This window comes from Ammospiza caudacuta, chromosome 2 (genome assembly GCF_027887145.1).
Source record: "Ammospiza caudacuta isolate bAmmCau1 chromosome 2, bAmmCau1.pri, whole genome shotgun sequence".
NCBI lineage: Eukaryota > Metazoa > Chordata > Aves > Passeriformes > Passerellidae > Ammospiza > Ammospiza caudacuta.
The window spans coordinates 17287090-17312799 of NC_080594.1; the positions used below are offsets into that span (position 1 = coordinate 17287090).

The window sequence follows — 25710 nt, forward strand, 5'->3', positions numbered from 1 at the left end:
CACAGAGAACAAATGAATACATTTAGTAAATTAAGGCTGCAGTTCTTTTTCTCTCTTCTTAACATACTAAAGAAGGAAAATTCTGGATTCTTAACTTGCATATGATGGAAAACAAGAGTAATCCCATGTTCTGCTAAAGAACATCTATAAAGTTCTGCTAAGATCTGCAGCACCTCTGGCCTTGAAGCAAAGCCAAGAGCCTTTGCTGGAGAACTGTGGGGTTCTTATCTACTTAAATTTCAGTAATAACAATCCCATATCTATTCAAGACCTTGCTGAAAAGTATGAAGACTTTGAGTCATTATTCAGCAATCTTGTTGTCTTCACAAAAGTTACTCCAGTAGCTGACTTGTGTTTAGGGTGATTTTTGTGTTTTAGGATGATTTTCCTAAGGGTTCTGTTGTTGTTGTTTTTTTAATAAGACTCAAATAAGCAAATTATGTTTATCCTTAATTGAAACAGGTCAGTTACTTGCAGTTCCTGGTAGAACCTTCTCTCACAATATTTATGTTAAATAACTATCTAGCTCTGAACACAAGAATACAAATCCCAAAAAACAATGTCCCCCAGCTAAACATGTTTTTCCCATCTGTATTATGACAATATCTATAAAAAAGTTGTCTTTACCTGTCTTCCTCAGAAGGTCTGAACATAAAAACAAAACAGAACAGCAAAACTCATTAAATTAACTTCCTTTAAGTCTTAAAAATTTAACATGTTTGCTTTGGTATTCTACAGAGCATAACCATTTGAAAACACATACAGGAAAATCCTTTTTAGTTGCATATTTATTCATAGTTACTCAGCTATATAACAAATTGTCCTGCTTTTAGTGAACTGAGATATTTTCTATTGATCCCAAGGAATCAGCAGAGCAGAGCCCTCTCAGATTATTGTAAATAATGCAGGTAAATTGCTGTCAGTATCAAAAAGATCAAGGCTCACTTATTCTACCCAAAGGTTTAACTTACAACCAATGGGTTTTTGTCATGCACAGCAGAGAGCAGGCTTTGCCAGAAATATCAGCCTTTTATTTGTCTTCTCAAATGAACCTAGTGCTTGCAAACCTGGACTGCAAATACCAAGATGGAAGGTTTTACTGCCTTCCAGGCTGAAAACTGGATGTAGCCTAGGGTTCCATCCACAAGACCTCTCTCACTACAGTTGCTTTGTTACCTACATGTATGGCAATTAAAATATTCCAGACAATAAATTCTAAGAAATATAGCTTACAGTCTCAAAGAGAACACAATTTAAATTAACTCATGAAAACACTCATTGGATTCTAAAAGCTACATCCAGTCCATTCTAGCAAAATCACAATTTGTGAGCCCTGTACTCCAAAAGACAGACATTTTACATTTGATGCATTAACTTAACAAATTAGCTTTAAATGTCACTCTGAAGCACAAGTGGTTTTAAAAGTATATTTCTAAGAATACAGAGAGTTAAAATATCAATTTATCAAATTACCCCCACCTCTTTTTTTTGATCCAAGAGAGAGAGAGACATGTACATATCCTAAACACTAACCTTTAGAGCCATGCCAAAATAACATTAAGAATTTGAAAAAGAAATTTAAATACACCACTTTTTTTCAAAAGGATTTCTGTGTCATTCCTTATTTAATACTTGGATATATTAGAAGTAGCAGATATGAATATATCTTTTTATTTTAGGATAGAATCTTGAACAATAATGCCTTGTCTTAAAATCACAGCAAACATTTCATGTGAAGAATGCCAGAAGGAAAAAAAAAAAAGAGTTCTGTATTTCTATTTCAGTTGCATATATAGAGGTACCAAATATGAGAGCAATCAGTTAATACATCCCAGGAGCTCCCACACACACCTGACATCCTCCCAAGCATTGTGTCAGCTCATTGCACCACCCTACATGATCATGTTCAATCACCATATATGCATCAGGATCTTTTTACCTGTAATCCAGGACATGGATGCTTTTGTATCCAGGTAGTCCTTCAAATACGCTTTTAATCTATTTTGATGGAAGAACCAAAAAATTAACACAGATTTCATTCACTTCTGCTCATGTGGTGAAAAATTAGGAAGTGTTTCTAGCGTTGTCCAAAAATGTATCTGAGCTGTTATATCTAATAGGTGAAAAACAGCTAAATATTCCTTTCTTTATGGAAGAGTAGTTTTGGTGACATTGTTTCATTATTAGAAAATGGGGAAATAAAAAGTATGAAGAACAACATCCAGCGTTCCCCAAGAACCGCATAGAAACATTCCAAGGGGAAAAATGGAAAGAGACTGCCAAGATAATCAACTGTGCTACAGGAGACAAAACCAAGACAGAGAATACTGAAAGTTCATGCTGGTTTAGAAAGTTTTTTAGCTTCCAAAGATCCTTGCCAGTTGAGGGTTATTTTTTACTCTGTAAATTCTTGTTCCCATCTCCCTATTTTTAAACTCTCTCTGGTGAGACTTAAACAATCACTGTGCTGCTGACTTTTTTTCCTGAGAGCTTCTTTATTCAAACTCAGAGAAAACCAGGCAAGGGATCAAAGGAGTGGGATATCCATGTGCCAGGTGGACTCTGTCCCATCCAACATTTTTTACACACACACACATACCATGGCATTGCTACTGGGACTCACAACTAGGATAACTAAGATGTCTAGCCTATGCTAGCAACTTGTGAAAGTTATGGTGATGCTTTTTGGCTGCAGTGAAGAGTACATTTCTTTCCCATTTGGCACAGGATCTGGCACAGGGTTAGCCCTACTAAAAAGGATTCAAAGAACCAACCCAAACTAAATGGGGCTAGAGAAAATATAAGTCTCATGATAAGCTGCCATATGACAACTTAGATGCCTCTCCAAAGAGAAAAGGCAGACACACACCCAGCTCCCAAAATATGATGGCAATATAATTACAACCGTCATAGACAAAATAAAAAACAAATATTGGAAACCATAGGTAGACAAAAATCAGCAGCCCTGACACAGATGCTTTTTTTCTGCTCTTGCTTTGCAGAGCCAGCAAAAGGAAAAATGAAGTTAGGGAAGGGAATCACCTGAGAAATGAATCGTTCAGACAGCAGTTGATACTCAGCAGCAGATGGGTCCTTCAGCTCCTCACTGTACTGTTCACCAACAATCAAAATGTTGAACTCAATTATCTGCTCAGTTACAGGTCTGACTATCTTCTCATCCTGCTTCTTTATCTCGTTATTGATCTGGAAGGGAAGGAAGACACACTTAGTGGCAGGTGAACGCTGCAGTCCAGAGCACAGCATGTGCACTGCTGGAGCCATCAGCACATTTGTTTGCCTGGCACCAACATGGAGTGCTCCTGAAGCCTCAGGGACAGAGACAGCACTAATGAGGAAGTCTACTAAGCAAGAAAACTTCCTGAGAATTCTCATATTGAAGATAATTCCATTTTCTATTTGGACACCTTCAGTGTAAATCCATCTCATTGACTTCAGGTACAAAGTGAAATACAGATGTGTGCGATGTTCACAAAGCAATTTAAAGTGCAACCATGGCTACTCCAACATCTCACTTGAGCCCAGCCAGTGTAGGCTGATTTACCCAAAATTTACTCATTTATCACAAGGCTCCTACTCACTCTTCCAGCTGGAAGACAAGCTGCCTTTGCCAAGTTCTACATTTGGAATAACACTCTGTTGCTCAGCCTCAGGAGGTGAAGGATCCCCCCAGATACACAGGGGGCACTGGGAATGGGAGCTCTGCTGAGCTAAAGCAGTGGGCTTCAACTGCTCTTTCTACAAAAATGTCTGCTCATTTTTGTATTTATTTCAAAAAGCCCCGGAGCAGTGGCTGTGCAGTGCATCAGGGATGCATGTAGCTATCATGGCTGCCACAGGCAGCAGTGAATGCCAAGTTTTAATCCAATTTGAATGACTGAGCATGCTTTCTGCCTACTTCCCTAGTATTTTTAAAATAGCATACTATTCCTTGTGGTATACTAAAAGACACCAGAATTTTTTTATTTTTTTTTTTAAATAGAGATTTGTCTGGGAGGGAAGAGAAGGCTGGCTTGTTAACTTTAGCCAAATGTCTTTTGCTAGAGGTTTTGTCTTTGGCTATTTACATACATATTTTTTTGTTTTTTCTTATTAAAAAGTAAAAATAGAGAGCCAGAAAAACAGATCTTTTCAATGAAGCTGCAGTCTTAAGTTATGCATCAGGTAGGAAATGGAAAAAAACTTTCTCCAGAAAGTTTATCTGCCATCAGTGAGCAACTTCTACATTGTTTAGGAACCCTCTTAAATTTTTTAGTTAAATTCTCTTTCTGGCCCCTCACATTCCTTTCTCACTGGATAACTCTGTCCAAAGACCATAAGGACTGGTACATTGCTTAAAGTTAGTTAGCATTTGAGAGCTCCACATTTAGCAGCCATATACATAGTGCTATGATTTGGCTGTTTGCAACACCATGTAGTTTAAATAATTTATCAGCTCCCCAAAACCTGGTACAGTCAGCATACAAAGTGCAGAAGGTGATCTTTGCTCACTCTTGGCCTTGTAATCAACAATGCATTTTGGCTGCTAAGAACAATGAGGTGGGATGTAGCTGTACAGAGTAAAAATGCTGTAGCAGCAGCAGCAATCTAAATCTGGTTCCTTTCCCATTTACTGAGTGGTCCTATTCTCTGCTCCAGTAGAAATATTCCAGACAGTTCTGTTTCAAAAGAAGAATAATGCTGTTCTTGGGACCAAACCACAAGTGTTCTTGGTACATATCATGAGGCCAGACCCTGCACTTGAGTCAGAAGCTGTCTGTTCCATATTCTGTATTTATTCCAACATCAGAGCTCCAGTCAGCACTGAAAGCTCTAGGAGAATGCACAGTTTGGTTCAGCTTTGTTTCAGGGCCACACTACGTTTTTGAACAATATGGCCTAGTTAATCCCAGTACAATAAATCAGCATGCGAAACTTTGTGAGCTCCTCTGTGATCCATTGAGAGCTTCATTTTGATAAGGAAAAAAAAAAAGCCAATTGATTGATAACAGTGGTTTACAAAATTTTCTTCAGTCACATTGGCCCATGAATACTGCAATTGGATTCTAGAGTGTGGAATTAAAATTTCATCTGGAGGACCTGTTTCCTAGAAGCAAATACTGCCCTGGGACCTATGTGGTGGTCAGCTTCTAGAGAGATGTTTTAAATATGGGGTCTAGACTTCCCTGTGTTGTGAGCTTTGGTTAAATATCACAGAAAGAGTAGCTTGTAAGATGTTAAATACAAGTTCACCTACATCAACAGAGGAAAAATAGCAGAGTATCAGAGTCTTCAAGCCTGATTGTTCAACTGATATATTATCTCCCACTGTGGGGGAAGAGGTATTTCAAAGCCTCTCCAAATGGAAAAAAATATCTGCCCAGGAAAATGTCTCAAAACTTTAGAAATTCACACCCTGATTTTATTGATGCTGTGATGATTTTTTGCCTTTTTTAACATATACCTCTTATGTGTTTTCAGTACCCTTAGCATGCATACTTATAATTCCTTAAGTCTGACACCTTAGCATAGCCCTGGTATTCCGTTGGGCCAGGAGACCAAACACCCTCAAGGCTTCACAGCTGGAGGCCAGAAAGCTTTACACTATCTTGAGAAACCAAGGCCCCCTCTAGAACACATCCTGTAGACCAGGATTAGGCCCATGGAGAGGAGAACACGTGGGGATAGGGGGATATCACACTATTCATTCAAGCCTCTCATTGGAACATCCTTGTTAGATATACTAATTTTCAAGGTCTGTAAGATTGTGTATGAGTGTGCATTTCAGTGTGTTCCACCTTGGCAAATTGCTGCACCAAATCCTTTATCCCTTAACTGTGTCTGGCTCTTTAATTTTAGGACCAAGAAAAAGGCATCGCTGTGAAATCCTAGTTTGTGTTGACATCATTAACATTACCATATTAACAACACCTTTAATTGCTATTAAAAAGTAAATGACCATAGACAATATCATGTAGGGAAGGCAGCAGAATGTTGAACCAAATGAAAAAAGCCTCACTCACAGTGGTGTCCACATTGTCATGTTCATGGATGGTGTCACCTGCAGGACTCTCAATGGAGACCTCATGAGGGGGAGGAACATTGGCAGCTGCATCTGAGTTTGAAAGAGAGCACAGTTATTTTGTTTGGGTTTGTTTGTTGTTTTTCTTTTTCTATACACCCACAGAAGCAGTTCAGCAAGCATAAACCAATAGTCAAATTTGATTCCTATTCCCATCATCATGACAGCAAAAGCATAGGAGACGTGGAAAGCCTGAGGAAAAGTATCAAACATACTAATCACTATAAGATGCTGACATTCTGCTAAGCATATGTACTTTTGGGAACATGAACTTAGGTGCAGTAAAACTGGCACAGAACTAATTTCTTGAGTAGGATTTTCATGATTCATGAAATAACAAAATGTCAGCACATAACATGATCTCCAGATGACAAATGGCATGAGACAGGTGTAAAAATTCAGAGCTCTTTCTGAAATCCAAATACATGAATTCCTCAATTTTCTGGTAATTCAGAATCAGCCTTAACAGCAGTTAGATAAAAACTGACCTCTCAGTGTGGTTACATCAGCATCTGAAGGTGGAGTAGGAGTCCCACTAGAAAAAAAACAAATCAGAAATTGAAGCTGGATGTGGTAAGGAAAATGTTGTAGTTTTTGATATTTCTGTGATTCTAATACTACACCAAGAAGCACATGTGCAGAAGAAATTTTTCATGGTACCATTTTGCTCATAACTTCATAAAAATTAGGCTTAATGGTATTTCAGTTATATTTTGCAACTTTTATTTTGGGTCACTTGCATCATGCAACACATCATGTGCATCTCTAGGTTGTTAAGCCTCTTATATCCCAAATGCCCTGGAGTCCCATACAAAAATACATTTTGCTTTCTAGCTCTGTAAAGAAAGCAAATGCAAAGAGATAAACTGTGAAGATAACTGGTAATACCCTATAAACCACTCAGTTTTTAAAATACTTCCACAGTGCACTAAAAAACCATAACTGCACTGAAATTGCTGCAAGAAGATGAGTTCTTTCCATAATTAATTTTACTCTGCTTATTTGGAAATCTTCAAAACCCATCAGTTTCCAAACCCAGTTATGGGATTCACACACACATATAAAGCGACTCTGGGCCAAATGTGAAAAGAGGAACAATCACATGAAGACTGTCAGCCTGAAGAAAAATGAACAGCTTTGACAACTCTTACAGTAAACCCAAGCTGCCTGGAGCCAATTCTGTAAGCCTGGAGCAAACTGTCAAGTTACCAAGAGTGGGGGACATGCTCTGACAGAAACAAGTCTTTCCTGGATGAAGGGAAAACTATTTTTGGAATTTGCCATATTGTTAATATATACAGAACAAGTGGTAAGACTGGAGGTTTAACTGCTTGGGTGAAACTGGACATAAACATTACTGGAGTTCATTGTATTGAGATATTTCTCTCACTTCTAAAGGATCTCCTTTTTTATTGGTGATCATGCTTGTGCCATGAAACACCCATTGCAGCAAGTATATGCAGCAATACATGCAGTGTCAGCCATGCTTCCTGGCCTTGCCAGGTTTGTTTTGTGATTCACATACTCTACACCACTGGTCTTGCAGGATAGGTCCATCCTATCCTCTAGCAAAACTCCACTCAAAGTTGCTATCTTGCTCCCCTTCAGGCTGTATAGTCAGTCTTTGCATTACTCAAAAAAAGGCTTCCAGCACCAGCCAGACAACCAGACTCACAGTTACATTCTACAGATACCAGAGCACCAGCACATGATCAGAGACCATAGATTCACTGAGTTAATGTCTGAAACACTTTCTGTGTGTCCCCTCACAGACACATAAGACTTGTGTGCCAATAAGCAGACCTGAAGGCAAACCTGATGAACTTTCTATTTGAATCAAGAATCTTTTTACCCATCCTTTCCCAGAAGGCACAGTCAATCCTCCACAAAAAAATTAACTATACCAAAACATAGTTCAGGGAATGTTACACTGACAGGGTGAGATCTCCACAACAATTCTAAAATATGAACAAAAAATAAAAACTTCCACGTGAAAGAATAAGAATACTTATTCAAGAATTTCAAGAGTACCTTCATGTAATTTTTTGCACATATAAAATCAATGAACTCCATGTAAGCTTTGAAGTGTAGCTGTGCCTGCTTCCATCTCATGGACTCTGGTACCTGTTTTCAGCCAGCACAGTGCAAGACTGCTTTTGACTTTGCCAATTCTTTGGCAAACTCAGTAAATCTTCGAATCATTTCCAAAACTGAAAAATTTTACTAAAAAGTGTAATTTAGACAAGATAGCCTCTATTAAGCATATTTTCTTGAAAATGCTGGTTATGTTTTGGAGGGATTTCGTTTCTTTACTCATTTGTCATCTTAGAACTGCAATAAAAACTATTGCTTAATTATCAGTTGGTCTGATTAAACATTTTCCAATTAAGTTCACCTAACTTCAAGATACCTCTTTTACCAGTTTCAATAGAAAGGATATTACATTTATAACAGAATGTCACCAAATTACAGCATCAGAGCATTTTAGTGCATCATGTTTAATGTTCAGAAGCAAGAATGACTTTACTTTTCAGGAGAGGTGAGCCAGTTTGTGATTTCATTTCTTACAAACTGTTCAGTGTAACTAGGGTCAGAATAGAAATTCATCAAAAGGAAAGTGATGAATAGTAAAAACTCTGCTAGGGGATTTTTTAATGTTCTGTTTAAATCTAGCCATTAGATGAGTCTTGTATCCATCCCCTTTTCTAAAGAAGAGGACAACAAGATACATGATTTGCTGTGGGAAGCCCTGATCCCAACCTGAGACTCGTGGGGATTGATCCAGGTGGCCACAGGTTGGTGCCCAGTATCCTTTGAGGGGCTTGAGGCACTCCTGACCTCCACTATGCCCCACAAGGTACAGGTCACCCACACATCCCACATTGTCCCTGCCAGCCTTCTGCACACTTGTGCTGCAGCTCAGGGCATCTCAAAAGGACCAAAATCACTATTTGACCAACTGAGCACCCAGTTCTAGGGTGGGTTAGCCTTGGCCAAGGGCCAAACACCCATCCAGCCACCCTCTCTCCCCCTCCATCTCCATAAGACAGGGGAGAACATAAGATGAAAAGCTTCTTGGTTGAAATAAAGCGAGGAAGATCACTCACCAATTACTTCCATGGGAAAAATCAGACTCAACTTAGGGAAAACTAATTTATTGCATATTTGAGTAGTGAAAAGTAGACTAACATTAAAACACTGCTTCTTCTTCACCCTTTCCCAGGTTCAACTTCACTCTGGACTCCTCTGCCCTGTATGCACATACTGCAGGGGCAGCATTTCCTTCAGGAAAGGTCTGCTTGTTCCAGTCTGAGTCCTCCCTCAGCTGCAGGGAATACATGATTTGCCATGGTGTGGGTGCCTTTGGCCTTGTCATTCCCCACACCATTTGTTTCTCATTCATTTTTCTCTCTCTTCCCCTCCCTGTGCCATGCTTTTGCCCTTTCTCACACAGGCTTTCCCTGAGCTGCCACTGCCCCCAGTGCAGGCCTCAGCCGGGCCCATCAAAGCTGTCTGGAACCACCCCAGGGCAGCCCCAGCCCCACCCAGACAGGAGCCCCCTGAACTGCTTGAGTTTTTAAAGGAAAAATCCTCAAAGTAGACAAGAAACGCCAAATAAAATGCTGTGGCATTAATCACACTTTCAGGAGTGGAGGGAGGAGCAGTTTACAAATGGAAAGGCCTAATATCTTTCTCAATTTCTACTTCTAGGTCAGATTACTGGTCATGGACACATCAAAGTGAAGTTCTCCAAGTTTCAAAAGTCCAGGAGGACTTTCTCTATCACTGACCCAACAAATGGCAGCTCTCCAACAGAGTGCTTGTCACAAGCATCACCTTGGGCACTGGTTTAGCCACATGGTGAAAACCACAGCCCAAGCCAGGCCTTGGGGCAGCCAGGATAGCACTGGAAGGTGAGGTGAGAGTAAGGCCAGTGTCAAGGGGACAGTTAAAGTTGTGTAGCAAACAACAGACCTTAAGCAACAACAGACCACACTCCCTGTCAAGGCCAGGTAATTTATTCTTACTGGCACTGAGGGCTTTTAAATACAAGCCCTCAGCAGCTACCAAATTTTCTGACAGAATTCCACTGCACAGCTGGCTGAAAATAAAAACCCAAGCACCTAAACATCAACTACTAAAACCCTAATAAACCTAACCAAACCAGTCAAGCACCAAATTTGGTCAAATGATCAGCTACCACATTTTTTCAAGAGGATGAAAATATAGTTTTAATGACCCTATGCTCTAACCAAGCTCACTTTACTCACAACATTGTTTTTTCATTATATTACCAGAACAATGAGGTTTGCTTTATTTTTGCCTTCTACTTCCCCTTAACATTTTTCAAATGGCTACTTTATTGATCACCTAAAAATGCATCAATTGTACTGGGCACCTCTAATGCAGTCACTCAAAATGCGCATGGCAATGCATATACTGGATTGTCTGAACACATCATTTTTCAAGGTAAGCACAGATTCAAATTCCTGCTCACGTGCACCACTTAAAATACATGGGGTTTTTTAATGGTTTTGCCCCAGGATTAATCCAAGACCCACACTTGATTTTTAATTCTACCTGCACAAGCAAGGCACTCCAGGTAGAGGGACTGTATTCCAACAGGAGTTTATAGTGACTTTGAGACACAGACACATGAAATGCAATTTCCATTGTCCTACCTGCATGAATGATTCCCTGGATCATCTTGGCTGAGCAGTAAGCAAAATATAAAAACATACACATATGTATGGAGAGGCAGGAAGGAATATGGACAAGCAGATGTCTAAGCACCAGAACAAACAACACTGCACTTGTGTTTCCTTGCAGAAACAAGCAGTTTCAGATCACACAGCTCTGTTAGACATCAGGATCTGGGCAGGTGTAAGACAAGATCCATGAAGGCCTAGGAAGCTGATCTGAAGCAAACAGTGCTTATGGACAGCCTATACATATTAATGCAGCAGTCACAGCTCACAAATACAGCCTACATTCCTCTTTTTGTCAAGGCCCACAGTACATACTTCTGTGTGACATCAGTCATGTCAGGAGAATACATGACAAGTTCCAGTCCACCAAAGCATAGACAGAGTTCCACTGACTCATAGGCCTGAACTGGTTCTTTATGTGCAGCCATACTGTGTTATTAAGGAGAAACAACACTCTGGACCTGTCAAATGGGCCATCAGTGATACCATTTCACAGCTCCCCGTGAAGTTCTATGAAGGTATTAGTTAGATTTATCTCTACATTTCTCTTCAAGGTTTACGACAAACCCAACTCTGTAGTTGAATAAAATAACATCTTCAGATTTGCACTACATGTTCTGGACATCCACCGGTTTATCCATTATTTATAAGATTGTTGGTCAGTTTGAATGTTCTAAAGTCTAACTAACTGTGTCAAGCATTTCTTTTTCTTGAACAATATTACTTCAATTCTCATACTGCACAAAGGAGAGAAAAACTTATTGTCTGATTTTCTCATTTTTAAATATTTCAATCACACAGCCTTGAACTAACTAGCACGCAGTTTAAGTTGGGGTTTTTTTGCAATTTCAGTATGCAAGACAAACCCCTGTATTCAGATTCTCTTCCTTTAAAATTTACATGCCTTTATCTTAATTTTCATTTAGGTCGTTCTTGAATTTTAATTTCTTTTGATTCTAATTAAAATAGGACAAACCTTTCGTACTTGTTACCAGACAGCAGGGAGCACAAAAGAAAATATACAACTGAAAAGGAACAGTGTGGAACTCTTCACATGTGGGAAAGCTGTGCAGATGATAAAAAACATCTGAATGAGGAATATCACTGCCAAGTCCACATGCAAACAGTAGAGAAACTCAGGTAGGTTTTTATGTCACTGCAGGCAGAACTGCTGAACTGATGAAATTATCCCAGCACAGAAGACAAACTCTTACTCATTTAGATAAATAGTACAAAAGCCAAATTGATACATCATCATCCATTGCTACCACCACTGATGAAATAGGGATTCCAGATTTGCCAAGGCAGAGAACATGAACAGAACACAGGAGGTCTGGACAAGATTTACTGCAACTAATTTCAGTGAGGTTAAAATCAGCAAGCACCATCAGAAAGGACAGATACTTCTACATATTTCATTTCCGTATTACATTTAAAAATGCTCCTGAAGAAGTGAAAAAGTAGTTTGTTATTTCCTTCCTTTTCAACTATCCTAGGCTCTTTATCTCTTCCTCAGTATGCTGTTGTGCATACAGCACTCGAGCAAGGCTATGACATAAAAGCTCTTGTTTTCTGCAGCAACAATTTTGTGCTAGGTCTTTGCTTGCAGCTGATTCTCAATATCTGGCTTTTGATCCCCCAGGAGTCAGACAAAATAACTGCCCTATTGTCAAGAGACAGACTCCAATATTAAGAGACAGAACTTCATTGTGTGAAGTGCCAGTGGCCCACTGAATAAAGCAATCAGCAAAAGTCTTTAGCTGATGTAGTGCTCTGACATTTCCAACTGGGACAAAAACTCTACAATGTCCACTGTGCTGCTATGTACACATGTGGATTGTGTCCCAGATATTGCTTTTCCTTTTGAGGCTTTCTCCTTGGTGGCACTTAGTTTAATCCCTCAGTTCCTGAAAGGCCAGGCTAGCTGGGCATTTAACCTCTGTGAACACATGCTCTAAACCTTACGGGAACAAACCTCCGTCCCGCTGTTACACCACCGTCAGTAATGCCGGATTGGGAGTTATTCCAGGAATTAAACCGCCAGAGCACAAGGCACCCTTCCACAGGCTGCTTTAAAACTATCCCAGCATTTAGCTAGATGAAGTCAGCTTTTTCCAGCTAGAAAGAGACACTATATTGAGATCTATGTAGGATTATATGAGTTGTGTCAAACTACTCAAGTCTTAGCTTCGATTCTACAGCTGTTTACAGCTTTCAGCAAAGTTTTGATTTGATTTAGAGAGGTAGTATAGTTAAAATGACTAACAGATTTCAAGGGCCTGTCTTCCATTCCAGATTAACACCAAATTAATGAAGAGTTTCAAAGAAAAAAAATGTTTCACAGAAAAGAGATTGGTCAAAGCTTATGGGATAGTTTCTTGTGTGAAGGCTATGCTCTAGAACCTATGGCAAAATTTCTCTTGTTCTTATCAGTGGGAAAACACACAGAGAAATATGCCCAGTGCCAGGCCTCCAAAGTGAAATGGCTGCTTCTGCACAGTCATCAGAGACACTGGATCTCACCACAGGACGCATCAGAGACTTCAGCTAGACCCTCATTTCAAGGCACCATCTGGAGAAGCCTGCTCTTCCCTGGCAGTGTGGGAATCTCACCTGAACATCTCAGCTAGACACTGAGGACAGTCCTGCCTTCCCACAAGACAAGACCAGAACAGTCATCCATTCTGACACAAGAGGCACAGCTGGAAGACAATGCTCAGATCCTAGCGTTGCCCTGCACTGAACCAGCCTCTCTCTGCACAACTGGGTCAGCAGGTGAGAACAGCAGTGCCCAGGAGAGGGTAGAACTGCACTCACTTTTCCTTTCTGCAAGAAGGACTTGACACTGGATTTACCGTCCTGCATATTAGAGGCTGATGGTGGTCCTGGGTTGGGTATTTATGCTAATTTCTTACAGAACATTTTTAGAAGAACATTTATTCTGATCTTTACTGGGAGGTGTGGGTAATTTTTCAGAGAATAAAATTGGCTGTTGGCAGTATTGAGATGGGACAAGACATCGGGAGTTAGATATCTTCTACCCATGACAAAAAATCATGGCTTTGTTTTGTACAGGACTCTGGCTTACAAACTTCACATCTTAAACCATAAATGCTCTAAGATGTCCAGAATGGTCTTAGAGTAAGTTTGGATTTTATAATGTAAAAAATTATTTCTACTAATTTCTCCTGATGTTCCATTGCCCAGGGCAAGTCTACCTGTTTCTGTCACTGCTTTGGTCCTCTATCACCCTCGTTATGCTATAAAACACTACAATTTCCAAGCACAAGACAAACAACAAATTAGAGAAAAAAAGATACAGTAAACCCAAAGTTTAAACTGATGGCAATAACAAAGATCCCAACTTGAAGCTATAAACAATCTGAAGCAATACATACTGAAATAAAAGCAGTGTATTTTTGAGACGGATGCAGCACAGCCCCACGGTGAACTGAGTTTGGCAAAGTTTGCCATTTGTCTACTGGAACCCCTTTAATGTTGCCATGGAACACTTCATAGGATGGCTTTTGGACAAGTACAACATTTATCACTCTGATCCACCTTTCAATCAAAAGCTGGTCTTTTTGCACTGTTCCTTTGCTTAGCCCAGTACATGCAGACTCTGGATGCATTGACTCCAATTCCTCTCATGTATCTCTACATTTACTAGATTTCCTGAATGATCACATAGAGGGATGCAGTAGGTTTAGGTTTTCAAACTCAAACTTCTTCAGAGAAGGTGGACACTACCCAGCTGACCTGGAGGCTTCAGGGAGTGCTCTTGACAAAGGAGCACTCAGCTCCACAGGACAGAGGGAAACCTGCCTTTTAGGAAACACATTTGCCATTATCATCTCACATTATTAATTTTAACTTATGCTGTGGATATGAAATCACAATGAGGATACCTAATTTGAGAAGCTGGGGGCTTTTCTAAGAAGTCTGTTAAATCATTACTCTTCCTGGTATTTTAATTACTCCTATTTAGCATAGCTTTATGTGTTCTGTAAAGCAGAGAATTGAACCTGCTAGTTTTTCAGAGGAGTTCAGCACCAGATAATCTGGGTTTGAATTACCCTAAAAGTAATATCTTAGATGAAGTTCTGAGTAGTAATGGAGCAATTATAATTTGAACTTGCTTTCAGTTCAATAAGAGACATGACAATAAAAGGTCAAATTCAGTTTTGCTTTGCTACAAAGATGGCAAAAAACAGTTTTTGGTTTTATTGCCTTATTAGAAGTGTGAGGAGACCAAACAGCCTGTTCCCTTGTACCTGTTTATGGAATACATCTCTTGAAAGTCTTTCAAAATAGCATTTCAAAATATTCCATTTTGGTTTTGTTTCTGTAATGATGACCAGGACTACCTGAAAGCCCTTGGGAAAGATTTTCAAGGGAACCAGAACACAAGTGACTATGGACACACCTCCTTCCCAGAATAGATTTCCCCCACTAAACCTCTTCAGGTAAATAGCCTGGGTCTGTGCCTGACAGCCAGAGGTGATGACTCACTTAAGCAGAAGTACAAGCCTCAGATTGGCTGAGATATTTTGAGCCATGCCAACCATGCCAGGACAGAGGTTCACATGCAAGAACCACCAGATTGCTCCACCACACTTTTCTATACGTATTTTGCACAAAGGTGAATGCTGTCCATCTTCAGTACACCAATCAATGCCAGCAGCAGCAAGAACCAGAGAAAGGAACTACCACCAGCCTTTAGAAAGGGAAAATTACTCACCCACACGACCAATCAGCACAGGAACTGACAAGAAAAAGAGAGAAAAGATTACAAAATGTCACAGCTCAGCCCTGTTGCTATCTCCAGAGAGAATAAAACGCAAGGAGAACATAGATACTCACCTGCCCATTGCTTCCTTTGTATAGGCCAGTTTCTGGAAAACAAAAAGAAATCCTAAATATATTTGAGTAGTATGAAGTGAAAGAAATTGAAGTGCCGTTTATACCACTTTATTTCCTTCTGCATGCTGAAATAATTCAATTCTCTGTATTGTCATTTGCTAAGTTCAAAATTTATTAACAAAGTCTCTGCTGAAAAGGAAATATGTCTGACATTTCCAAGATAAAACTGAAACTCGACATCAGACAGTGCAAAGAGCATTAGGTTTGTCAGAGATGCTCTACACTTCCTACAGTGTTCTGCAGGTACAACATTCTCCCACATTAGAGGATGCCAACAATAAGAAGCTTTTAAGCAAGCAGTCTTCAGAAATTCAGTATTACTTCTGCTAATTGCCTATAGATTTAAAAGCATCTTTTCAAAGTAAAGCTACAGCCTAAAGTACCACAGCAGGATTAATCTGATGACTTTGTTTATGGCTACACAAGTGGCAGGGATGATGTTTTTTCATGTATTGGTGTAAAAAGACTAAGAAGGGTTACACAGCTCATATTTTTTCATCAAAATTCTCAAGGTATTACTGCCAGTAGTTCTAGAGGCAAGTCAGAGATGCTTCTGTGAGGAACACTGCAAGAAGTGGAGGAGGTCCTGAGAAATAATGGGCGCTATTGAGAAATAATGCTGTATCCTGCTGCTGTACCAATGTAAAGAGAACATCAAATACTTACAGAAAATTAATGTCCATCCACAAAATTCCTGTGTCTCTGCTTTAGGGGCTCAAAAAGGGATTGTTTGGTGGACTGCTTATTGTGCTATAATAATTGATTATTATAATCAATGCAGGTATACTTTTCAGTAAAAACAGGAGGTGAATCAACTCAAGTATCTCCTTTGAAATTGAATTAAAATTAGCTTTAAACATACTGTTTTCACTTTGCAAACTTCTCTGAAAAACACACATATGTATTCAGTGACCTAAGGACCTAAGATATCCTGATGGTTCTTCTCATGAAAAAGTGTTGATAAGGCAAAAGAGACTTTTTGAGCAGGTTAGCCTGCTCACTCTCTTTACCTGTGTTTTCCTGTGCTTCTAGGAAGTGAAGAAATTCAGCTGTTATTGATTTGGAGCCATGTCAGTGAGTAGCCTTCTTTTCTTTCTAGAACATGAGGGCATTGTGATCACAGCTAGAATGGCAGACAGCCTCGATATCAGCAGGACTTGCCAAAATACCAATTTCAGCCAGCTTGCCTTTCAGCATGTTCTTTGGTCAACATTTATTATATAACTCCATTTAATGAAGCATTTAGTGATTCTTTAGTGTGAAAAACTAAGACACAGCAAGACCAGTTTTAAGTGACAAAGAAAACAGGTAGTCAACAATGGAAACTAAGCTGGAGCCACCACAGCTGTGTTGGACTTTTGGTATTTTAATTAAGGGCTCATTATGCTGATCTATATATTAATTATGCTGCCTATATATTCACTCCTAGTGCACTTGCATCTACAAGGAAGATAGAGATGGATTCCCTCTCTACAAGGTTTATGACAGTTATCTCTAAGTAGTAGCTCCGTAAAAAATGTTTTTTCACTAGAAAAGGAGATTTCTTCCACACTCGGCCAGCCAGGCTGATTTGTAGGTGCTATTAAAACCAACCCCAGGTATTAGAGGCCTCACACATCTTTTCAATGCCTAGAGCTAGTCTGTACCCAGCAGCTTTACTCACTGCTCCTCAAAGGCCCCTGAGAGCAGAGCTCAGAGCAGTCCTGACTTCCTAGAGACAGGAACAGAGACACCCCAGTGAGGGGTGCCTGGGCCAAAACTCTGTTGCAGGGCAGCCTCAGGAGCTGGTGGCTCCCAAGTTCCCTGAGTCTGGGTCCCTGGACTTAACCAATATGTCTTATTATTTCCAAGTCATCTATTCAACAAATTATAAGGAGAACTTACAAGAACCAAACCTGAAATGTCAGATTATTATTTTAACAGCCAAATTCTAGAATAAGAAACACTACACAGTCTCCACATCCATATTTATAATAAGGCATCAAATGACTTAATTCTCATATAATTTCATAGTAAACTAGCACCCTCTATTGCAATAGTCTGTAGTGTGACTCTCTTCCTCTCTCTCTCAATCATTCAATTTGCTTTCCAGCCTGGGGTGGGGGCAAGTGATGACACATTTGAACTCCATGGTAAACATCACCTTTTCCCCCTAATTAGAAGCCAAGAGCTCTAGAGTTCTAATACTGGCCTGTTTAATCATTTAGGACAGAATAGCATTTGCCAAAACATCTCACCTCTCTGACTCGGTTCCTTCATTAAGATGAAGTTAGAAATTTACCTGCTGCACGCAGACTGCAAAGATTATTTAATGTCTTCACCCTTTCAACGCTTGAAGTGATCTATGAATAGTTCACCATAACAGCAGCAGCCACAACAAAGCTTAAGGGAAGCTTTTATTCACTGAAGCTTTCTCTAGCAGATGCTTTGTACAAAGTGAGTTCTCTTGAAGTGAGACCTTCCTGACATTATTATACCAATTCTCCTGATGCTGGAAGCTCTGGTGCTCGCCTTCCTCAACAGTTATTTTACATAATGGAAAGTTACCATGAATTAATACAAATACATTAAATACAGGCTACAGCACTGCAGCAAATCACATGTACCAACCAGATGACCTTCTATCAAGTCATGATCTTGCAGGAAAGCAATTATATAGGACATTCTTGCCTGATTCTGAGACCATCATTATGCACAGAAGACAAAATATCCTGAGGGTAATCCTAGGCAGGAGAAAAAGGCAAAGGAAATGTCAAGGAGATCTGGAATAATCCCATATTAGTTCATTCCATCTGTGTAGTACTGTACAAAGCATATTTGATTTAACCTACCAACACCTCTCATTTACAACAGAAAAGTGATGCCAAGAAATGATTCTCTATCTGCCTGTCCTGATTCCCCACCACGCTGTCACAAAGGCAAGGCCACAGCCCTGGGGATGATGATTCAAGCAAATGGAGGACAATGGCCAGAACTGAAGCTATAGAGAAAGGTCAGAATAGGGAGCAGTGCTTTGAGGAACATCCCTGACAGGTTAGGTACAAATACTGCCTACAGTGAGTTAAAGAAGAAATAGCAGGAACACCTTAGGGGAACAGATATTGTTTCAACTATGTGCAACTTAAAATGAATGCTATATATATATGGCAAAGGGTTTTCTTTTTAAACTAGAGGAGGCTAAAACTTGAAATGCCAAGAATGAAAGTCAATAAGAGAACAGTAAGGGCATGGATAAGAAAAGGGGTGAAGGAAATCCGAGACTGGCTGAAAGGAGGGCAACTGAAATTTTGTTTTGCATGCATAGCAGGGGATGGGGAATGTGAAAGAATAGATATGATTTGCTTTTTTCCAGACTTAGAAGAAGCTAAAGGAGGTGCTCTATGCAAAGAAAACAATGTAAAGATCTGGAAAGAGTGGTTAGAACATTTAATTAAACCGAGAAAGACAATGGTTAGCAAGGAAGGTCACACAACAGGGGAAGAGGAGAGACAGCAGAAGAGATCTTCCACAGGAACCTGAGGAATACAAAATCTGCCTCTGTGAAGTATTCAAACAGCAGCACAGGGAGTAAGGGGTTATAAATAATTCATATCTTTGGGATGCTCCATCCCACCTTTGAATACTGCTCTCAGAATTCAGAAAATGAGGCAAAATCACTCATTTTACATTGCTAAGTACCCATTTCAACATGCTAAGGAGGTGTTTTGTTATGCCACCCATTCAGGCATCCTCAGGCAGGGTTGCCTTCTCCCTTCTCACCCTAATCTGCCACTGAGCACTTTATGGTGCAAACACAGTTAAAAAGATAGAGCTGCTCATGGAAAGTCAATACTACACAAAAGTACTGCTGAGTCAACACCTTGAAGGGTTTGTGTCTTGTCCCAGGAACTTTTCAAATTGCTCTTTTGGTAGGTTAGCAAATTCTCAGGGAAAGCCATGCTACAAACTCCTTTCCACGTTAAATCTCGGCTTAACTCTTGCCTCTCACACCCACCAGAGTGGGCAGAGCACATATTTCCCTCTCACCAGCAACCAAAAAAAATCTCACAGACCTGCTTCCTTTGGGAAGGATTCATAACCTAGTTCCTGTTATCCCATCTGCCCAACACTGTCAGATACACTTTGTTAAAGGTGTGGGCTTGTACAGGAGCCCTCGGCAGGTACGATTGACAATCTGCTCAACAGATTGAATTGCATTTCAATTCTTCATTTCTCATAACAGCTTTTCTCAACATCTCTTTTCATTGTAGGTTGTTATCAGACCTGTAAGGAACAGCAGCTCCTCAAAACTTTATTTTCTGAAATTTGATTGAAATCTGAGGAAATTGAAATTATGATGTGATTTTCATGCCCACATTGGAAATGTAGATTGCACACAAAACTTTACACTGAAAGCCCTGCAGGATCAGGCTTTAAGCTGCTTTTTGCTATGGATTTGGGAAGGAGTCCTGTATGCCAGCTGTAAATTCTCCTATGAGCAGCACAGGTTGTGCTGCTTTGGCAGCAGTGTTTCAATCTCATAGCAAGCCATCCATGGTTCTTGGGAAACCAATATTTACTTTTGCTTACATTTCTCCTCACTTGGATTTTCCAAAAATTGTCTAGCACAAGTGGGAACATGGCCACAATCACAGGGCAGAGTCAGGGCAAATTTGGCAGTACTGGAATTCCAAACATATATGTCTCAAAGTGTAGAATGGGATGGATGTTACATTCTATGAACTGAATACAGCTACACAGTAAGGAACACAAGCCAAGTTAATTTATAGATAGGAATGTTTACATGAAGATTTATACTGGAAAACCCCCACCTTATGGATTTGAATTACCTCCTCCATTTGAATTTCAGTCAGGAATTGAAAAAAAAAAGATGGGTTAACAATCTCACAATTTGTAAATCTACTTAATATCCAATGAAATTAATTGAGATAGTATTCTTTCCCTGCAAGGTACTGTCAGTTAACACGATCACACAAATTAAAATGAAAATTCAAAAGAGAAAAAAAGATATTTAAAATATTTTTTTATGCTTGCCATGAATATGTCCACCTGCTCATTCTGATAACCTGGCAGGTGATCTGCTTAAAGAAACTCAGAATATACTCTGTATAAGCACATACAGAGCATGCATGTATATACAGATATTACAGGGAAACCCACAAAGGCAAACCTCATGTCTCCAAGACAAACAAAAGTATGAAAGCTGAGACAAGCTGGTCTAAGCTTCAACTGATATCCAGCAAGAAAGTATGTTAAAAGGAAGAGAAAGAGAATTTTTCTCAATATGAACTAAGTTAGGATGGAGCAGACATTTCAGCATCTGTGGGAGTGTGACAGTGATTACTGGGGATTAGAGGAAAGGATAAGAAAGAAAACCAAGGAGGAAGGCTAATAAGATGGCATTTAATTACACTGCTGGTAACAGGCCTTCCACACTGCAACAAAAGTATCATGAAAGCAATAATTTTTTCTGAATTATTGATTATTAAATGCAAACCCCACAGATTTAATTTGTCAAATTTTCAGATACCCTGAACTTCTTTTGAGAGAAGAGGGGAAAAATTCAGCACATGCTGCATTTCTAAAACTTGAATTTCATGTTGCAATCTGCCAAAAAGTAATAAGAAATAGACTTTGAAATAATATTGCCAGAGTCTGCCAATATGCCTATACAAAATAGGCAGCAGAGTAATGCTGTGACAATAACAGCCAATGTATACAAAAAGAAAAGTTTAAGAGCCTGAATGGGGGATGCAGGACTCCAGGCCACTCTCCAAAATGCAGTTTATTGTATCCAATACATTACAGCAGTCCAGGGTCATGGGTGACAGAGCCTGTGCCCACAGCTGCCAGCTCCAGCTGCAGGCAGGCCTGGAGACCCTTTGGTTTTGGTTACATTGCATTATATACTTTTCTTTGCTGAGAATCTTAATACAGAAGGGCCAATCTATGCTTTAACTTTTACCTATAACCTATCATAACTACTATAATTACCATATTCATGTTACTATTCTCCAATCACTAAAGTTAGTATGTTACAGTTTAAGCTAGAAGTTGTGTTTCAGCTTTCTTGCAGTGGAGATTTCTGAGACCTTTTTTCTACTTGCAGCATCAGCAGACTTGTTTGCTTCTGGAATCTTTCTGCTTGGTAAAAACATCTTCTTGTTTGACGTGGGTTTATCCTTTGCTCTCTATTGCTTCTCAGGTTCTACATTCAAAAATCTTTCTGCCAAGCATACATATCTGTTAAACTTTCTTGTCAAACTTTCATCCTTCCCATCATAAAAGTAGAATTTCATCAGCTGCAGGCTCTCAACTAAACTCTTGAAACTAACCACAGATGATTTGCAGACATTGGAGAGCAGAGGAAGATTAGAAACAAGTGGCATTAAATGAGGAGTGTAATGGTCAAATAAAAAAACCACTGTGGAAGAGAACCTTCCTTTTAAGCAAGAGTGTGGCACATCCACACCTGCCCACAAGAGAGTCCTGTGCAGTGAATGCCAGCAGCCCCTTGGTGACAAGGGCTCTGTGCTTTAGAGATCAAACCTAAGGAATGGGGGGAAAAATAGCAGATCATGACCAAATGAATGAACAGTCTGCAATGTGAGGGAAACAACATCCCACTAGTAATGGAAAGAATTCACCATACAGCTTGGTCTTCTTAGCAGGTGAGAGTGGAAAGAACAAGGGGGTTGGACACAGGGTTTCAGAAAGTGTGTTTGGTCCCACAGGCTGTGCCCCAGCTCTTACCACCACATTGGACTGGGTTAGCAGCTAGCAGGAAGGAGGATGTTCTTAAAAGCAGAGATGTATCCACTGCATCTGTTTGGACTTAACACGCTCACAGCTGCTTTAAAAAGGTTTCACACACTGACAAGAATTTTGTGCACAAGCATCTGTGAGAAAGGTGAGTCAGTACTAGAGCTAGAAATTAAATGCACTCTCTGACCCATGCATTTAAAAGTACCATTGGATCTTTTGACAGTGACTGATTGGGGCGTAGGGTGCTCTTGACTTCAGCCTTTGGTTCAAAGTCAGATTGAGTTCAGGTTCTTATTCCAAAAAAGTCACCTGACTGATTTGTGACATTTTGTGGAGCAAAGAGGTGACAGCATTTGGTCCCTCTTATCACAGACTAGTCTGCTATCAAATCAGCCCAAAAGCCATCACCCTTTACCACCTGTGCTGAAAGAAAGTAGAAGAATGAACAGAATATTTTCCAGAACATGGTATTGCTGAAGGCAATATATTCACCTACAGGAGAAAGGAAACCTAAATAAATATAAACTTTCTGAAAAGATCAAACCCAGAGAACTTTATCTGACTCCACTTAAATGCTGCAGAGCCATACCCAAAAGGGGAGAGCAGCAGTGGGAAATTAGACGCATCATCTTCTTTCCAAGAGTAATTTTGATTTCTTTTAAACTCCCACTATAGATCATCTTACTGTGAACACAAAACAGTTACATGCACTGTGTGCATTAAAAAATCACATTCATTTTATTTCTCTCTATCTTTTTGCAAAGATTTCTAAGGGCAGCAACACCACCAGACTGACTTCACAGAAGCAAACTTTGGCTAGCATCTGCTAAGACTAACATGCAGGCTCAGGGAAAAAACCTTCTCTCCATTATCCACAACAGTTTCCATATTCACCTTCCTTAGTGAACATTCCTAGCATAGAAGTCCAATAAAAAAGCAGGAAGGAAAAAAAAAAATCAGTGCATCCACACTGACAGAACTTACTGTTTCTATGGGGTTACACATTTAAGACTTACAAGTTTCATAAAACTATGCATTAGCTTGCAAAAGTAATCTTAAACATATATGGCAAAGGGTTTTAAGTGTGGCAAACACATTTTAAGAAGCCTTTTATCCAGAGAAATTAAGATATCTACTGTACCTTCGATGAATACAAAGTTAAGCACTCTATTTTAAAATTCACAAACTCCTGAAATTACATCTTTGTATTTCATTTGAGAGAGGCTTTTTTTAATTTGACTTAATATTTCTTTTATTTTCTTTAAGCTAAAATAAACTTGAATCAACAGAAAACATACTGAGATAGTCTGCATTTTTATTGACTCATTTTACCCTTGTTGTACACTGATTTTAACCTGCAGTTTCCCATTGCAAATTACCTAATGTTATTTATTACCTGTAGCCATGATATTTTCTGAAAAATCTCATTGCCAGGATTTTTCTCCTGAGAAGCCGAGAGGCCTCAGGAACAAAATGTAAACAATGATTATCTGCTGCTGTGGAATGCAACAGGTGGATCTGTGATTGGTCTCATTTGGTTGTTTTTAATTAATGGCCAATCACAACCCAGCTGTCTCGGACTCTCTGGTCAATCACAAGATTTTATTATCATTCCTTTCTATTCCTTGCTAGCCTTTTGATGAAATCCTTTCTTCTATTATTTTAGTATAGTTTTAGTATATCATTATCTTTTAATATAATATATATCATAAAATAATAAATCAGCCTTCTGAAACATGGAGTCGAGATTCTCGTCTCTTCCCAGGTTGGAACTGCCTGCAAATTGCCACAATTAACTTCATAGGACACCACAGGTTTTACATTTTTTATAACTACACTCATTTCAGTCAGGCAGCAGTGCACAGACATCACAGACCTGTAGAACATCCAGCAGGCAGCTGTGCCATAGGGCTTGGTAGAACTACAGCTTGGAATTTCCTGCTCTCAAGTGCGATTTGTGCTGAAGACACCTCAATGTGCAGCTCAGAGCAGGGAGGCTGCTACACACCCCAGGGGAAAAGGCACCTCAGCCTGGCCCACATTGTGGGTCTGAACACCTTCTACTTGTCAGGAACACCTCTATTAATGACATCTCTTCATCATTGCTGCTTTTCTCTGCATTGGATCACCCACAACTTTGTTTTGGAACTGATCTCAGAGCTACAGATCCCAGAACTGAAATACCCACTCCTGCCTGTTTGAGGGCTCTGTCCATCATTGCCAAATGCCAAAGGTGCACATTGCAGTGGGACACGGTCCCCTTGCCCATGAGAACAGGGAGATTTGTGACACTTTGTGGCGCAAAGAGGTGACAGCATTTGGTCTCTCTTATCACAGACTAGTCTGCCAGGCAGCTGCTGCACCCACCTTCACGATCAGGCTCCGGTGCTCCTCAGACTGGCTGAAGTTGGCGCCCATCTCAAAGATGCTCATCATGCCCTCCTCACACAGGCTCATCCACGTGTTATATTCTTCCCGCTCTGGCAGTCTGTCCCAGAATGTCTTGAAGACCTCCCAGACTGTTTCCTGGCACACTACAGGCACAAGAAAGGTCTGGTGTTAGTACAACAGTACACCAACACATAGAAAACAGCAACCTGACATCTACACGGGACTGGGGAAAGGACTGAAGCGACAGAAATGAAGATGTGATGGATCTTCTACACTCATATTACCTCTCTCCCTGAACAACATTATTTCCACTGAATGAAACTGCCATTTGATCAATGAACTGAATTTTTAGAAAATCTAGAAAATCAAAATACTATGGCAAATGTCCTCATAGGAAGTAGAGATAGATTTTAAGGTGTAAGAAAGAGGGTGCCACTGATCAAAGTCTAGTAAGCTCAGTCAGTAACAATTCCTTCAGATTCACCTTTACACAGAATTTAAAATACATTTCAGAAATTACAACTGCATTCATAATTCAAAAAACAAGGCAGGATGATGACAAAAGAATATACTACTAAATAAGTCAAGCCCTAACTGTACTGTACATACATGTTCACTGAGAAAGATCTGGACAGCTCTGAGCAGTCAGCCTGAGAATTAAGGTCTGATATCACACACTACACTGCCTACTTTAACCTCCCAACCTTGCACAGGCTCTTTTTGCCAGTCAGAGCAGTTGGTCTCATGATGCTCAAGCAAGGACAACTCTGTGACCCAGGATAACTCAAAGAGAGAAAGACTTATAGGATTTTCCTTGTGTCCTGGAAAAGAACAACGTTAAAA

General features: G+C 39.8%; 1 protein-coding gene across 1 annotated transcript in view; it reads right to left on the reverse strand.

Moving 5' to 3' along the window:
• Positions 1–25710, reverse strand: part of IMPG2 (interphotoreceptor matrix proteoglycan 2) — a 53119-nt gene that overhangs the window by 15116 nt on the left and 12293 nt on the right. The window contains exons 3-11 of the mRNA XM_058800362.1: positions 24844–25010; positions 15652–15683; positions 15530–15553; positions 10762–10791; positions 6568–6614; positions 6021–6112; positions 3043–3204; positions 1940–1998; positions 628–645 (exon numbers count right to left, since the gene is read on the reverse strand). Coding sequence (XP_058656345.1) covers positions 628–645; positions 1940–1998; positions 3043–3204; positions 6021–6112; positions 6568–6614; positions 10762–10791; positions 15530–15553; positions 15652–15683; positions 24844–25010 — 631 coding nt within the window. The remainder of the gene's footprint in view (positions 1–627; positions 646–1939; positions 1999–3042; positions 3205–6020; positions 6113–6567; positions 6615–10761; positions 10792–15529; positions 15554–15651; positions 15684–24843; positions 25011–25710) is intronic.